The following is a 16,554-nucleotide window of genomic DNA, read 5'->3' as shown; positions in this document are numbered from 1 at the left end:
AATTATGTGCTAAGAAAATGAGGATGATTTACAAAAATTAATTCGTTTTTTTAGAGATGGAAAAGCATATTCACCTTTAAGAAATTCAGAGAACCAACTGGGGCTTCTGAGCTAATCTTCAATTGTCATCTTCACATGGTGCACCTCATCCATAGGTATTCACTGGATATTGAACGAACGAGGATGGGCCGGCAATTTGGAACTTAGCCAACCAAACTGTATTGTCTACTGGCTTAAACCACAAATACATATGGTGGTACAACATAAGATTTCATGTCAGTTGGGCACTGCCCAGTTAAACAAGGTTCTTGCTGTTTTTGTCAGAGAACCAGGATGAACACTGAAAATGTCAACTACTTGAACTAGCTCCAACTCAAAATCTACAAGAATAATCCTAACATCAAAAAAACTAAACACAGGAACCATCAGTATAAGTATTAATGGAAAAATTGAACATGTATAAGAACCGGAAAAGTACCACATGGACATAATTGGTATTACTGAGACAAAGACAAAAACAGGTGCGATCTTACTAAATAATAAGTATACGATATTATATCCAACAATAATGGTCAAGGAAAGGGAGTGGCAACAGCATTCATCACCAAACATGAAGATAAACTTTTTGATTGGAGGTGGTTTCAAGTAGAGTTATATGAGTAAACTTTAAAATGGGAAAATGACAATGAAACTTATTTGTGTCTATGGCCCCACAGAATAGTTCTTCTGAAGAAGAGGAATTTTTCAAGTCATTAGGGCAAGCAGCTGACATTGTTGAAGATCTCAATAGTAGAATAGGAAATGAACCCCCACCAGGCATATAAGGAATGTTTTGGGAAAATTTGGAGAAAAGGACAAAGCCATGTGCCCAAGATCAGATGGAGAGAGAAAGCAAGAAATAAGAAAAACCTCACTATGTCATTGTTGATATGGATATCTTTATGCTGGTAAAGGATACAACAGTGTACAGAGGATTTGAAACTGGAAGTGTAGAAAAATAAGAATGCTATAATGTACACAAGATGTTAAAGTAGAAAGCATACTGAAAGTCCTTAGCAAATAAGTCAGCAGATGCTCTAAAAGATTCCCTCGATGAGTCTTTGGACTCCCTGGAGGTGTCATGTAATAATAATTGTAATAATAATAATAATAATAATACAGAGAAAAATGTTAGAGAGCTAAGCTATGTGTAAAAGTAACTAAACAAAATTCATGGGAAGACTTCAGTAAGAACATAGAAATAAATATTAAGAAGGTGGCAAAATATTCTAGAGGCTATTGAAGAAATGGAGACAAAAATACTGCACATCAGAGATGATAAAAGTGACATGACATCTGAAGATAAGAATATTCTAGATGTCTGTGGTAATTACTTTGAAAGATTGTTAAATGAAACAACTAGTACCAGAGCAGTTGTAGAAAATTTTTAACAGGAATGCAGGCAAAAGTACACATCGATACTCGAGGTAAAAACAGCCACTAAAAACTTGAAATGTCGAAAGGAGTAAATGATATTCAAACAGAAATGGTTAAATATGGAGGTACAAAAGTTTTGCAGCAGCTACACTGCTAATTCAGAGAGCCTGGTCAGAAGGTTGAATTCCAGATGACTTTGAGTAAAGCTCTCATACTTCCCATATATAAAAAAGGGAATAAAGCTGAATGTGAGAATTACAGAGGAATTTCTCTACTAAATGTTTACCCTAAGATTTATGCAAGCATACTTGAAAAGAGGCTGAGAAAAACTGTGGAAGAGAAACTTGGAGAAGAATAAGCTGGGTTCAAGCCAAATAGAGGTTGTCAAGATCAGATTTTTCTCTTATAACAAATAGTTGAGAAATCATAGGAATATGACAAGAGTTTGTATTTAAATTTTGCAGATCTGGAAAAAAGTATACAACAAGGCACCTAGAAAAAACGTTTTCAAAACACTATAAAGAGCAATAGGTAGTCTATTTCAGTTGTAAGTCAGCAGTTAAAAACTGAAGAAAACATAGGAAGATGAATTGATGTAAAATCAGGGAGTAAGACAAGGATGCACATTATCTCCACTCTTATTCATCATCTATATGGACTGCATTATGAAGAAATGTGGCGTTAAATTATATATTAAAATCAGAGATTTCAAACTTAATTTGCTTTATGCAGATGAAGTACTTTTAAAAACACAGTGTAAGCTTTAGGGTTCTCTAACTAAACTGCATAACAGTTGCAACAAATTTGGTATGAAAATCGCAATAAAAAGAAGAACCCATAGAACAAGTAAAATATTTCAGCTATTTAGACACAGTTTTTAGTGAAGATGGCAAGTTAAATCTGGAAATAGACAAAAGAATAAGTAAACCTGGTATGGTGGGGGAGTCACTTGAATAAATTTATATGGAATAAGAGAAAAATTAGCAAAAATAGTCAACTAGTGGTATACAAGACAGTGTTCAAACTGGTTTTAAGTTATGAATCTGAGAGCCGAGTTAGAAATAAAGCACTTAATCAAAGATTAGAGATCACAGATATTAGAGTTCTTAGTCCACGTGGTTAGCCTAGCGTCTGTGCGCTTTGCAACCTGGGATAGGAGTGTCCTAGGTTCGATTCATGTCGGTGACGTGAGGAGCTGCAGGATCTTCCTCAGCCATAGCCAAGTTAGCCGGTCTTGGGCATGGACAGTAGGGTTTTCCCCAGTTGATCCTGGGGTTTTTCATCCGCTAAAGCAGGCAAACTGGCCTTGAGAACTCAACACTACAGGACATAGGATACACTGAGGCGTAGGGCTGACCACCTTATCCCGTGAATGGTTTGAGGTCTAATGATTAATAAACCCTTGACACCGCAAGGTAAAAAGAGGGTAAAAGGAACATGAAAAGATGAGAAAATTTTGGCATGAACAATGACATCAGTGACAGAATCATATTAAAATGAAAATCAGAAAGGAATTTATGTTGTCAGCATTCAAAAATGTGTGAGCAGAGCTAGTCCAAGGTGGTATTGACCACTTAAATAGAATGAGTAAGGAAAGGTTGGCAAAGCAGGTTTGATGCCAAGATAGCAGGAAAGAGACTCAGAGGAAGAATAAGTACTAGGTTCACAAAATGTTCCCCACCTAGCAGCACTCATAGTTATGCTCAAACAAGAGTCATTTGACATTATAAGAACACTAATTGGCATGCCCTTCATGACTTTCTTATCCTCATCATCAAATTCCTGATATATAACTTCAATGGGTGTACAGGATATGACAAGTAATTGCTCCATACATCAAGGATATCTAGTTCTCTTGTTTTTACATCTCCTTTATCATCTCTAATTCCTTTTACAGCACTCTTTCCTCCATCTGAGCTTCTTCAACAACTTCCAGAATATCTTGCCATAATCTTGATATTTATTTTCTATGTTCTTACCAAAGTCCTCCGATGACTTGTGTTTAGCTACTTTTACACAGTGTTTAGCTTTCTTACATTTGTCTCTGTATTCTCTAAGAGCACAAGCTGACTTATTTGTGAGGAACTTTTGATATGCTTTCTTCTTTTCCTTCACTGCCTCTTTAACTTCCTGTGTCCATCATGGAGTTTTGATGGAGTACATGCAGGTTCATTAGACATACTTCTAATTTTTAGGAAATGACAACAGAGATGTCACCGTTCACTTTTAGGGGATGTTACCAATACAGCCACTCAGGACTTGCTGACTATGCATTGGACACCCACCACAGAATGTGCTGGAAGAAAGCAAATTTATTACACTGCAGCAAGTACAAGTCATCATCATCATCAAATTCCTGCCATGCACCCACAAGGGGAGTACAGGATATGATAGTACTACATGAAAAAATTATATCATTACTAACTTCCTATCTACAATTTTCCTCCAAATCAGTCTGTTACTTGTCAAGACTCCAACATTATCAGATCTTATATTTCTATCGTCTAAGGCACTTTGTACCGTATCAATCCACCTATATCTTGGTCTTCCTCTAGGTCGTTTTCCTGCCAACCTGGCAGAGAACACTTGTTTTGCTAATCTTTCCTCGCCCATTCTGTTTAGGTGACCATACCACCTGAGATTAGCTCTGCTAACGCATTCCTGGATGCAGACAATGTCAAGTTCTTTCCTAATATCCTCATTTTTAATATGATATTGCCATTGATGCCATCTGTTCACGCCTCTAATCTTTCTCAGGACTCTCATATCTGTGATCTCTAGTCTTTGGTCAAGTGTTTTACTTCTGACCCAGCTCTCAGATGCATAAGTTAAAACTGGTTTGAACACTGACTTGTATACAGCTAATTTAGTGTTCCGACTAATTTCTCTCTTATTCCATATGAATTTATTCAATTGACTTCCCACCATACCAGCTTTGCTGATTCTGTTGTCTATTTCTATATTTAATTTACCATCTTCAGTAAAAATCGTGCCTAAGTAGCTGAAATGTTTTACTTGTTCCACAGGTTCTCCATTCACAACACAGTTGATATTTTCAATGATTCTGCCTATTTTCATTGTCTTTGTCTTTTTATTGCTGACCTTCATACCATATCTATTACAACAGCTATTCAATTTAGTCAGAGAATCTTGGAGACTTGTAGCGGATTTATTTAGAAGTATAACATCATCCACAGAAAGCAAAGAGCTGACATTAACATCTCCAATTTTGATATCATGTTTAATATCACTTTCCTTCATAATGTGATCCATATAGATAATGAATAACAGAGGGGATAATGTACATCCTTGTCTCACACCAGATTTAACATTAAACCATCTTCCTGTACTTCCTTCAATTCTAACTGTTGACTTACAACTCAAATAAAGAATAAGTATTGCTTGATATAATGCCCCATTGACACCATATAACTGTAGCATATTGAATAGCTTCTCTCTTGGCACATTATCATATGCCTTTTCCAAATCGACAAAACTTAAATACAGATCTCTGTTATATTCCCATGCTTTCTCGACTATTTGTCATAAAGTGAAGATCTGATCCTGACAGCGAATATTTGGCCTAAATCCAGCTTGTTCTTCACCAAGCTTTTCTTCCACAATTGTTCTCAACTGTTTCTCAAGTATACTTGCATAGATTTTGCCAGGAACACTCAGTAGGGAAATACCTCTGTAATTCTCACAATCAGTTTTATTTCCCTTTTTTATATATGGGGTAGCTAAATGCTACCATTCTAGGGAGAGATGATTATGAGCAAGGTGGTTTCCCGTTGCCTTCCTTGCCGTAAGTATTTATGACTGTAACCTGTGTGTTCACGGGGCCGGTTTGCTTGCTTGCGGGATGAAAAACCCCAGATAAACTGGCGGAAAAAACTCTGCTGCCCACACCCAAGACCGGCTAACTTGGCTATGGCTGAAGAAGATCCTTAAGCTTCTCACGTCGTGGACGGGAATCGAACCTAGGACACTTCTTCCCCAGGCATATGGTTGCGAAGTGCAAAGCCACTAGGCTAACCGCGCAGACTTTTTATAATTAATAATATAATTTATGTTGTCATTTCCTAAAAAATTTGGAAGGATTCGAAAAGACTAATTTGGAGGAAAATTACTGATAGGAGATTAATAATGCAAACTTACTCATGTAGTGCTGTCATAGTAGACTGAACACCCATAAGGGTATTTATCAAGAAACTGATGATGATGAGAAAAGCATTTTACGAGTACACCAAAACTACTATGAAGCAAATTGGAATTAAATAGGACAACAGAGCAGATAGTGATCTCATAAGGATAAATAGAAATTTACTTACTGATAATATGAAAACATTACAGATGATGCATCCACACTGGATGAATACTGCATAGAAACTAGTTGACAAAATCAAACTGGATAAAATAATGAAGACATTTAGAAGCAATGTAATATAAACTCAATAAAGGAGTGGCAGAATAGAGGACATACATTGAGAGAATAATAGATAAAGTCAACAAATGATATAGAAATGAGTAGAATATAAAAAGGGATAGAAAGGCCCAAGAAGAATGGGGTGTACATATTAAGAAAATGAGTAAAGAATTGATAGCATCTTAAGAACTAGTTTCCAGATTGCAATAAGAGAATGAATCACTTGAAACCAAAATGCATAGTTTGCATTTGATAACAATGAAAAGGCATCTATTGTCAATTTGCTCACAGCATCATTCTATTCAGATCCTCTTGCAAGGATTCAATATTGTAACACAGATGAATTTCATCATATAAAAGGTTGTAAACCTTTTGTAAGAGGAAAAGGAGGGGGGGTTCACATTAAATGCTATTTAACTTGATATCAGCAAAACATTACATATTACTCCTTCAAGCCAAATTCCTGATACATATGAATTCCCTCAAGAAATGTACAGAATACTATGACAGTAAAACATAATTAAGTTTACATTAATGGCAAGGAGACTAGCTGATCTCCATATGGGTGTCCAAAAGTATCTGTTCTCAATGCATGTCTCCTACTCTATCCTTCTTTTATTAAATTCATTATTAAAATGAAACACTGAACAAACAATGACAGTATCATTATGATTAAAATAAACCTCTCTCAAAAACCAATTTCAATGAAAAATAAAAATCAAACAAAGTAAACATAACAAACCAAAATCTCTACAATAAAAAAAATCACTTTTACATCTGATTTGCCAACATGAATGACATACATCACTTATAGACATCAAGATCAGACCTCTTGACAGAAATCTAATTGCAGTTACATTGACTCCAGTCCATCCTCACCTTGATATACAACTTATGATCTATATATTCTCTAAACTGATCTTTATATTGCATTTCAGTAGAGATGAACAATTTTATCCAAAAGTTATTGTTATTCTATTATATACCAATACTTGAAAGCTTTTGTTCATTATGTTGGCATATATTAAATGAATAAGCTATTTTTTTTAATTTATTTTTCTAACACCAGTATTTTTGTAAAACAATACCAGAAAGCTGAAAAATAAACTCATTCCACAAATCCAAATAGATCTAATCAAGAAACCTTCTGATAATCAGCATGAGCATGTTAAATGATGGCAAATAAAAAGTCCAACATCTGTTCATGCACAGATCATCGTGATATATGCCATGTTAATTATGTATAGAGGTGTCTGTGTAACCTTATGGAAAGGATGTTTGCATCCATTGCAAAGTACAAGTATTAGGGTCAATTAATTGAAAGGTTGCTGCTTTGAGGGTCAGATCAACGGTAGATTACTCTGTGTGTATACAGGGTCATTATCAAGTCCTTTTGCACTTTAAAATTTTCATAACTTCCATACTATACATGATAAAATCAATCTGACAAAACAGTTTGTGAAAGAATTTATTACAGTTTTATGTACATTTATTCTTGGGACTGTTAATTGTCAACATCTCCATTGTCATTAAGTATACAAACAGAAATATGATTCTGAAGTTCTGCAAATATGTTTTGCAGCTGTTTTTCAGTAATACCCTAAATCACATTAGTTATTTTATTCAAGCAGAAGAATGAGGTGTTGGCGAATAAGTGAGTCTTAAAGAGTCGAGTCCCAATGAAAAAAAAAAAAAATCCACTGGGCTCAAATCTGGTGAATGTGGTGGCTAAAAAATCAGTCTACCTCTTTCAATCTATCTGTTAGGAAAATTTTCATTTAGAAACACTGTCACCCATAAGTCCTAAATGTGTTAGTTCAGGAATAAAGTAATTCTGCAGAATTTCAAAATCATTAACAACCCGTCCTTCAAAAAAGGATGGCCCAATTATGCCGTCTTTTCCTGCCAGACCATTTTCATGCTGCTCAACTTCTTGTGGCTTTTCAGTGCCCCATATACGGCAGTTATCTCTGTTGACCTTACCACTAACGTGAAATGTTGCTTCATCAGAAAACATTAAATGGTCCATAAATGAAGCATTATTGTCAAGTTTTTCATTAAACTAGTAACAGAAAATCAATTGTGTGTGGTAATCCTCACTACTGACTCCAATAAGCACTCTAATAATGAACTATTGGAGTGCTTATAAGTAATAGACTAATTTCGAGGAAAATTATTGATAATGTAAACTTAATCATGTAGTGCTGTTTTAGTAGTCTGAAAACCCTTGAGGGTACACATTAGGAAATTGATGATGATGACAGTTTTTGTCATTTTGTTATGTTTTTTGTGATATTTCTTTTATTTCTTGAGATTTCTTTTTGCTGTTTCTGGGCAATTTCCTTTTTTAGGTTTTTCACAATTTCTTTTGTGTTATTTCTCATTGATTTATTTTTAATAATTTATCTTGTTCTATTTCTTTTTAGTGATTTTCTTTATTATGTTCTTCATGTTTTTTTTGTGACTGATGGACAGATAATCAAACGTAGTATATGGAGGAGGAGAATCCCGGAGAAGGCAGGTGACTAGTGGTGTGCTGCGCTGCAGGGCTCTGTGCTTGGACCACTATTATTTAATTTATAGATAAATGATATGAGAAATAATCTGAAGGGAGATATTCAGTTGTTTGCTGATGATGCGGGTAGGACAATAGTCAATCAAAGTGATGTAGCAAGCTTGCAGGATGATTTAAATAAGCTGACAACATGGACAAAAGATAATGGATGTCAATTTAATGTGGGAAAGTGATGCATTTTGGTAATCAAAGATTCCAAGCTGTGTACCGCATTAAGGGAACTGTACTCCAGGAAATTAATGAAGTCAGGGATTTGGGAGTAGTAGATAGATAAAGAGAGAAACACAGCTGAAGTTTCAAGGACATATTGCTAAATAACCAGGGTAGCTCACAGGATTACTTGGTTATTGAAGAATATGCTAATAAACAGGGATAAGGAGTTATCATTCCTCTTTATATACACATATATATAAAGACTACATCTGAATTACTGTGTTCAGGTCTGGTCAACAGGGTTTCTTTGGAAAGAGGAAGTGGTGGAGATGATCCAGAGACAAGTGACCAAGATGGTCACTTGTCTCTGGTGGTCAGTGGAATACTTCCTATGATGATAGATTTAAAAAAAAAAAAAAAAAAAAAGGGGGGGGGGGATATAATAGACATTTGTTACTTAACCACCTTACTGGCCATTATGGATCAAATATGCATCCTCATACGCTTCGTATCCAGGGTTAATGCAGTGGAAATGTTGCAGCACTTAGCTAGATGGGGCAGAATGAGAGGTCATCCCTGGAAGTTGGATAAGAGTGTGGTTAGCAAGGGAGTGAAGACTAGATTTTTTGTTTGGAGAGTGGTGAGTGAATGAAATGGGTTGCCTGCGTCAGTTGTGAGTGCTTTAGTGTTAATTGTTTCAAGGAGACATATGACAGATATTGTGTTGATAGTTTGCATCTCCCACGACGAGTTAGGACTCCATGAAGGCGCCCATGCAATAATAATAATTTCACATGACGTCTTTTATTTTTCTTGCGATTTTGTTTGTTCTGTTTCCTCTGGTTTTTTGCAATTTCTTTTGTGTTATTTTCAGTGATGTCTTCCCCCCCCCCCACAATTTCTTGTTTCATGGGAATGAAATTCAGAAGTTAGTATTTGTAGCCTTACTCCACTATAGCAATTGTTTACTGTGATTGTGGATTTTCATTTCTATAATTTCATACCATTCTAGCTGTTTCCTTTATCTCCCATTATTATTATTTGCACTTTTTCATGCTGTTATTTTGTATGCTTTATGTATGTTACCTGCTAACGTGTTTTGTCAATACACAATTTCCTGCCATTTCCTTTCTTTTGTTCTGCATCCAGTGACTTATTTCCACAGTGTTGTTTTATTTCTGGTGCTTTCCTTTGTTCAATTTCTGGTGATATCATCCTTTGTTTCATTTCTTGCAATTTCCTTTGATTTTCATGATTTCTGTTTTATTATTTACTGTGATTTCTTTTATTTCATGCAATGTGCTTTGTTCTGTTTCCTGTGATTTTATTTATTATGATATTTGTGATTTTTTTGGACATATCCCATTATTTATTGTTTTATGGCAGTGGAGTGCTGGAGTCAGTATTTTTACTCTAAATTCACTAATGAATTTAAAAATTTGGAATAAATGACATTACTTGCTATGCAATTAACTGATACAAAGTTAAAAAAAATTACCACAAGAATTCTAACAATGAGCTTCAACTCTCTTAAATTACTTAAATGAAATATAGTCTTACCAGAAAATTATGAATAATCTCCTTAGAGAGAGAGATTAATCTTTTTTATGGTGTCATAATACTAACTGTTTTAAGCAATTTTTGAACCATTTCTAAAGAGAGTATTAATTTAAAAAAGTAAACACTAAAAGATTAAATGTATTAAGGAATAAAAAACACAGCCATCATTTAATTAATGTATCAGTAATAATCTGCATCTTCCCCTTGTTAAATGAATCACTTACAATGGTCCAGAGATTATTACCCGCAATAATAATCCTGTTGTTTCCTGTGAAACACTGCAGCAATATGTTGAAATATTTCTAAGGAACACAAGTATATTCCACAGTTGATAAGTGTACTGACAAATGTAGAGGGCTTTTCGACATAGTGCATAATCTGGAAAATAATAAATATTCACTTATTAATATGTCAATTTTTTTTTTCATAATTAGATGATAATGAGCAGTTTATCAGTCAGCAAATCAGAACACCTATAATATATTATTCATATTATAATATATTATTCATATTATATTATATTATTCATATATTAAATATGAATATATTATTTAATATATTCATATATTAAATATGAACCCCCGAGAACAAAAATATTTGTTTTACACTAATGCAAAAATAAATGTACATAAAGAGTAAACTAAAATATATCATAAAAAAAATTAAAAACATGTCTGCTTTACATTGTGTTACAATTTTCATCTGCTAATACAAGCATTCTGTGACTATTAATAGGATCACTCTGATGTAAATATTGTTATATTGTTACTTTTGTAGTAGCTGTTCAAAATATTGTCCATCTGCTAACATTACATAAACATAGCAATGAATCACTGATTGGTATATTGGTATATAATACTTGTATGTGCAGAAATCATGAGGTGCATGCGACAGCATTAATGAATGCTGTCATAAGGCACAACATTAATGTGAAATAGAAATTGGGCTTCTTTTTGCAATGCATTATTATTAAGATGGCTCTGGAGAAAAGGATGATACAAGGAATTAAAGTTTGGAGCTACAAAATAAGACCACCTTCACTTATCTACTGCTCAAATATATCTCCATGACAAAACTGCAAGTGCGCCATCAAGCATAAACCACATAATAATGTGGTTTATATTTGATGGTGCAAGTTAACAACTGGACTGGACATAATGTGTAGGAGGCTGCTGCTTACCTAGCATTAAGTAGCTATTAATAGGAATCAACTCTTATAAATGTTAGTTCTATTATAAATAATCTAACAAAATATAGTGCAGGTGCAACATACAGAGCCATTAACACCGTACATTGCTGAAGAAGCCGCTGGTAAAGCTTCCTTCATCACAGAAATCAGCTGGCATTAACACCTGCACCTTTTGTACGTGGAATAGATAATAGATGCCACTCATATTAAGTGAAGGGTGGCTATTGAAAATCTTTAATACTAGTACTTCCACTACTAGTGTGTGTGATTTCTCCATGTATTCTGTATACAAAGGGAGAATATGCTTGCTTCTGCTCCACTTCAACATACCATGCATATTCTGTTTTAACACACCAGTTTCCTGAAACCATCACATGACTAAAAAGTAATAACACAGGGTTCTTATCACATATGCAAAGGAAAATGTAACAAGAACCCCTTTTTTTTTTATTTATTTTACTATCTTTGACTGCTTCTGTGTTGCCATTCTGCTACAAGATGGTGCACTGTGTGTGTGTGTGTGTGTGTGTTGTTATTAGCACTGCTGAAAGATAAGTCATTTTTTCATGTTTTAGTTAATAATATTCAGTCAACACATTGTAGTTTCTGTTTTATACAAGTGCGTGTGTGATTGACTGAATCATTTAGTTTGTAAGTAAACCTTGTATTTTTTGTTTAAAAAAAATGTGTGGTACAACAATGGCGCAAAGGTGTTATTGTTGGGTGATTTGAACTTACATGATTATGTAGAGTACAGTATGTGTGTGTGTCATCACAAAAATTAAAGGATTTATGGAAGGAGATTAAAACTGGTGAATGAGTTTACTATAATAAATTTAGTTTAATTCTTAATCCAAGTGTGAGCAAAGAAAGTTTGCGCCTGAAGAGTATCTTTGGGACTGAGGTAACTCGTGGTAAAGGTGGACCAAGCTCTCATCACTCCTTGTCTTAGTATCTTTCATAATGCCAAGCACATCTCCTTGCAGGCATGTATAATTCTATGCATTAATGGAAGGGCCACTAATCAGACTGGTTCAACCTTTATTGAGGTCTTGTCAGTAGGAGCCAGACAATGAGGTAGTGATACCAAGGTGGAAGCAATGGAGAAGTCATCTTTACCTATACGAGTTGCCAAAAGGTATTTCACCTTATTATTAAATTACCCTGGATTTAGAGAAAGATATTGAAAGTTTTATTCCACTTGGTTAGACTATAATAAATTTAGTTTAACCCTTTATCCAAGTTTAAGCAAACAAAGCTTGTGCCTAAAGTATCTTCAGGACTGAGGCAACTTGTGGTAAAGGTGGACTAAGCTCTCATCATTCCTTGTCTTAGTATCTCCCATAATGCAAAGCACATCTCCTTGCAGACATATATAATGCTATGCGACTTCTCCATTGCTTCCACCTTGGTATCACCACCTCTGGGTCTGGCTCCCACTGACGAGACCTCAATAAAGGTTGAATCCAGTCTGGGTAGTGAACCGTCTCTTAATGCATAGCATTATACATGTCTGCAAGGAGATGTACTTTGCATTATGGGAGATACTAAGACAAGGAGTGATGACAGCTTGGTCCACCTTTGCACTGAGTTGCCTCAGTCCTGAAGATACTTCAGGTGCAAACTTTGTTTGCTTACACTTGGATAAAGGATTAAACTAAATTTATTATTGTCTAACCAAGTGGAAAAAACTTCCAACATCTTTCTCTAAATCCAGAGTAATTTAATAATAAGGTGAAACACCTTTTTGGCAACTCCTATAGGTAAAGATGACCTCCGTTGCTTCCACATTGGTATCACCTCCTCTAGGTCTGGCTCCCACTGATGAGACCTCAATAAAGATTGAAACTGGCTGGGTAGTGGCCCTTCCTTTAATTTAATGCATAGGGAATCATTATACATGTCTGCATGGAGATGTGCTTTGCATTATGGGAGATACTAAGACAAGGAATGATGAGAGCTTGGTCCACCTTTACGAGTTGCCTCAGTCCTGAAGATACTTCATGCACAAACTTTGTTTCTTACACTTGGATAAAGGAATAAACTAAATTTATTATAGTCTAACCAAGTGGGAAAAAACTTCCTAAGTGTTTCAACAGCAAGTACCCAGTTAGGAGGCCGAGAGCGAAGCGAATGTTAGTAGAGTTGACAGTATCAACAGTAGAATGGAAAATATTAATGTCGGAATTAATATTAAATGTGTGGCAGTCAAAATAGACTGAAATAAGGAAATAGTGTGATTGCACGTTATCCTTCAGAGGAAAAATGTAAAAAAAAATGACAAAGCAAAATGTAAAAGTTGCAGAAGCAGCAAGAGAGTAGCAGTGCTGAGATGAGAATGAAACAGGTGGTCTAAGGTAAAAATCGAGATCATGTGAGCAACTACCATGCTATGATAGAGACAAATTGAGGATAAGGACGTTGTAGCAAACTAATCAATACACAGGTTATGCAGAAGGAATGATGCAGGATTTATGGACATATGGTCTGATGGAAAGAAGGATTTGTATAATGCTAAACAGAGTGCACCTAAATGATTTTGGTGGTGTTAGGTGTCTAGAGGAAGCTTTGTTCACTGAGCATGCTGAAGAGCAAATTCAAGAACTCAGATGGATGCAGGTGAATGTGCGAAAGCATCCATAAGGCAAGTAAGTGTGAGAATAGCCAGAAAGTGTGGAATCTAGTCTCTCAAGCAAAAATTTTGAATAGGGTAGCAATTCAGGAAGTAAAGGTGGTTGGGGAGGGTTAAAGGAATGCTGCATTCTATATACGAGGGCTGTTCAATAAGTAACAAGACTAATTTTACTGTTGCGAAACCACTCATCACAATATTAATTTCTGTGGAATAAAGAAATGTTGCTATCTGTATTAACAAAAGAGGTTGATAGATGGCGTATACGGGCTGATGTGCCAGAGTGTCACGTGACTAAACGCAAGCTTGTTTCGGTGCACCTACGAGCCGCGACCAGTCATCGAAATGGAAGCGTCCTTGGAACAGCATTATGCGATTAAATTTTGTGTGCGTTTGCAAAAATCGGCATCGGACACTTTTAACATGATATGTGAAGCTTTCCACGATGAAGCAATGTCGAGGGCAAGTATTTTTCGCTGGCATAAAACTTTTAAGGAAGGAAGGCAAAATGTGGAAGATCTTGAACGTGAGAGAAGACCTTCAACGTCCATCACAGAGACAATGATCAATGCAGCGATTATCATCAAGGAGGATCGCAGAATTACAGTACGCCAGCTGCATGTTGTCCTGAATATTTCTGTGGGAAGTGTTCACTCAATCATGGCTGAACATTTTGGACTGAAACGTGTTTGCGCCCGATGGATTCCCAAACTCTTGACACCGGAGCAAATGCAGCATTAAGCGGATGTGTGCACAGAATGGAAAGAAAGACTGGAACAAGAAGGCGACAACTTCTTAAAACGCATCATTACAGCAGATGAAGCTTGGCTGTATCACTATGATCCTACAATGAAACAACAAAGCAGTGAATGGAAGCATCCATCTTCACCTATCCCCAAGAAAGCAAAAACTGTAAAAGGCTCATACTATGCGGATGTTTTACGGACAATGGTACAGCATGTCAAAAGGAAGTGTCCATTGCTGAAGAATGGCTTCTTATTGCACCACGATAATGCAAGGCCACATATTGCTGGTGGTGTAGTGGACGTTTTGCAGAAGAACAACATAGATATCCTACCACACCCTCCATACAGTGGATCTCGCACCGTGCGATTTCTGGCTGTTTCCTCAGCTCAAGAAACCACTAAGAGGCCGCCATTTCAAAAGCAACAAAGCATGTGTAAAAGCTGCGGAGGCGGTTTTGAAAGAACTCTCAAAAAACAGACTTTCACATGTGTTTAAGAAGTGGACGCAACGTTGGGACAAATGCATCGCATCTCACGGTAGTTACTTCGAAAAAGACCATGTAAATAATGACGATTAAAGGTAATCTGTTTTCTGTATAAATATAGTCCTATAACTTATTGAACAGCTTCCATACAGTGGACCCTCGGCTGTCGAACGCCTCTCATCTCGAACAAATTGGTTCCCGAACATATTTTCCAAACCAAAAACGTATCAGTTTCTGAACAGAATCTCAGTTCCTGAACAGGCAAACTGACAAGCACATGATCCCCAGGCTGAGATGTATGGTGGGAGAGTGTCACTTACGCCACAGCCTCCTCTCAATCCAGAAACTGCTCGAATTTTCAATGCCTTTTCTTGATTTTCTTTGTGTTTTGCTTCTTTTTTTTTTTTTTTATTTATAAATTATTATTAAATAAGCCACCATGAGACCGAATAGGGATAGTGATAGCAGCAAAGTGAAAAGTTGTTAGAACACTGATAGAGGTGAAAAGAGAAATCTTATCCAAACATGAAAATGACGTTCATGTCTCGGATTTTGCTATGTAGTTTGGTATGGTGATATCAATGATGTGTACAATACTCAAAAATAAATAGGCGATCAAGGGAGCTGATGTTGCAAAAGGAGTTGACGTTCTTACTAAACAAAGATCTCAGACGATTGAAGAAGTAGAAAAATTGTTGCTGATTGGGATAAACAAGAAACAGTTGGTTGGGTAACCAGGCAATTTTTTATTCAGTGGATCCATGTAGTCTTTGCCCCAAATGTGAGAAAATACCTTCAAGATAAAAATTTGCCATTAAAATGCCTTCTTGTGATGGACAATGCTCCTGCTCACTCTCAAGGCTTGGAGGACGAGTTGGTGGAGGAGTTTGATTTTATACACAGTGAAGTTCCTATCCCCTAACACGACTCTAATCTAATCCAGCACATGGATCAGCAGGTCATTTCGAACTTTAAAAACTCTACATCAAAGCACTGTTTCAAAGGTGTTTTGAAGTGATGTCTGACACAGAATTAACACTAAGAGAATGGTAAAAAATCACTTCAATATCCTCCATTGCTTAATATATTCTTGACAGAGCCTGGGTGCAAGTGACTTACAGGACCATAAACTTGGCCTGGAGGAAATCGTGGCCAGAATGTGTAGCAGACAGATACATGAATGTATCTGTCTGCTACACATTCTACTCTTTGAGGCTGAGTATATTGCTGTTGTCAATGATGTTGTGTCTCTGGAAAAAAGCATAGGCTTGGAAGTTGGCAATGCCGATGTAGAGAAACACAGGAATGAGCTCACCACAGAAGAACTGGAACACCTGCAGAAGGAGCAGCAAAAGACAGTGATTGAAGAAAA

General features: G+C 36.0%; 1 protein-coding gene across 1 annotated transcript in view; it reads right to left on the bottom strand.

Annotated features, from left to right (window-relative positions):
- Gmppa (GDP-mannose pyrophosphorylase A) overlaps window positions 1-16,554 on the bottom strand; it is a 141,743-nt gene that overhangs the window by 87,160 nt on the left and 38,029 nt on the right. The window contains exon 5 of the mRNA XM_090390600.1: window positions 10,375-10,508. Coding sequence (XP_090246726.1) covers window positions 10,375-10,508 — 134 coding nt within the window. The remainder of the gene's footprint in view (window positions 1-10,374; window positions 10,509-16,554) is intronic.

This window comes from Typopeltis vanoorti, chromosome 3 (assembly GCF_054136105.1).
Source record: "Typopeltis vanoorti isolate ZY-2024b chromosome 3, IOZ_Tvanoo_1.0, whole genome shotgun sequence".
Lineage (NCBI taxonomy): Eukaryota > Metazoa > Arthropoda > Arachnida > Uropygi > Thelyphonidae > Typopeltis > Typopeltis vanoorti.
Note: the sequence above shows the minus strand (reverse complement) of the source record. Positions and strands in the feature narration are given on the sequence as shown.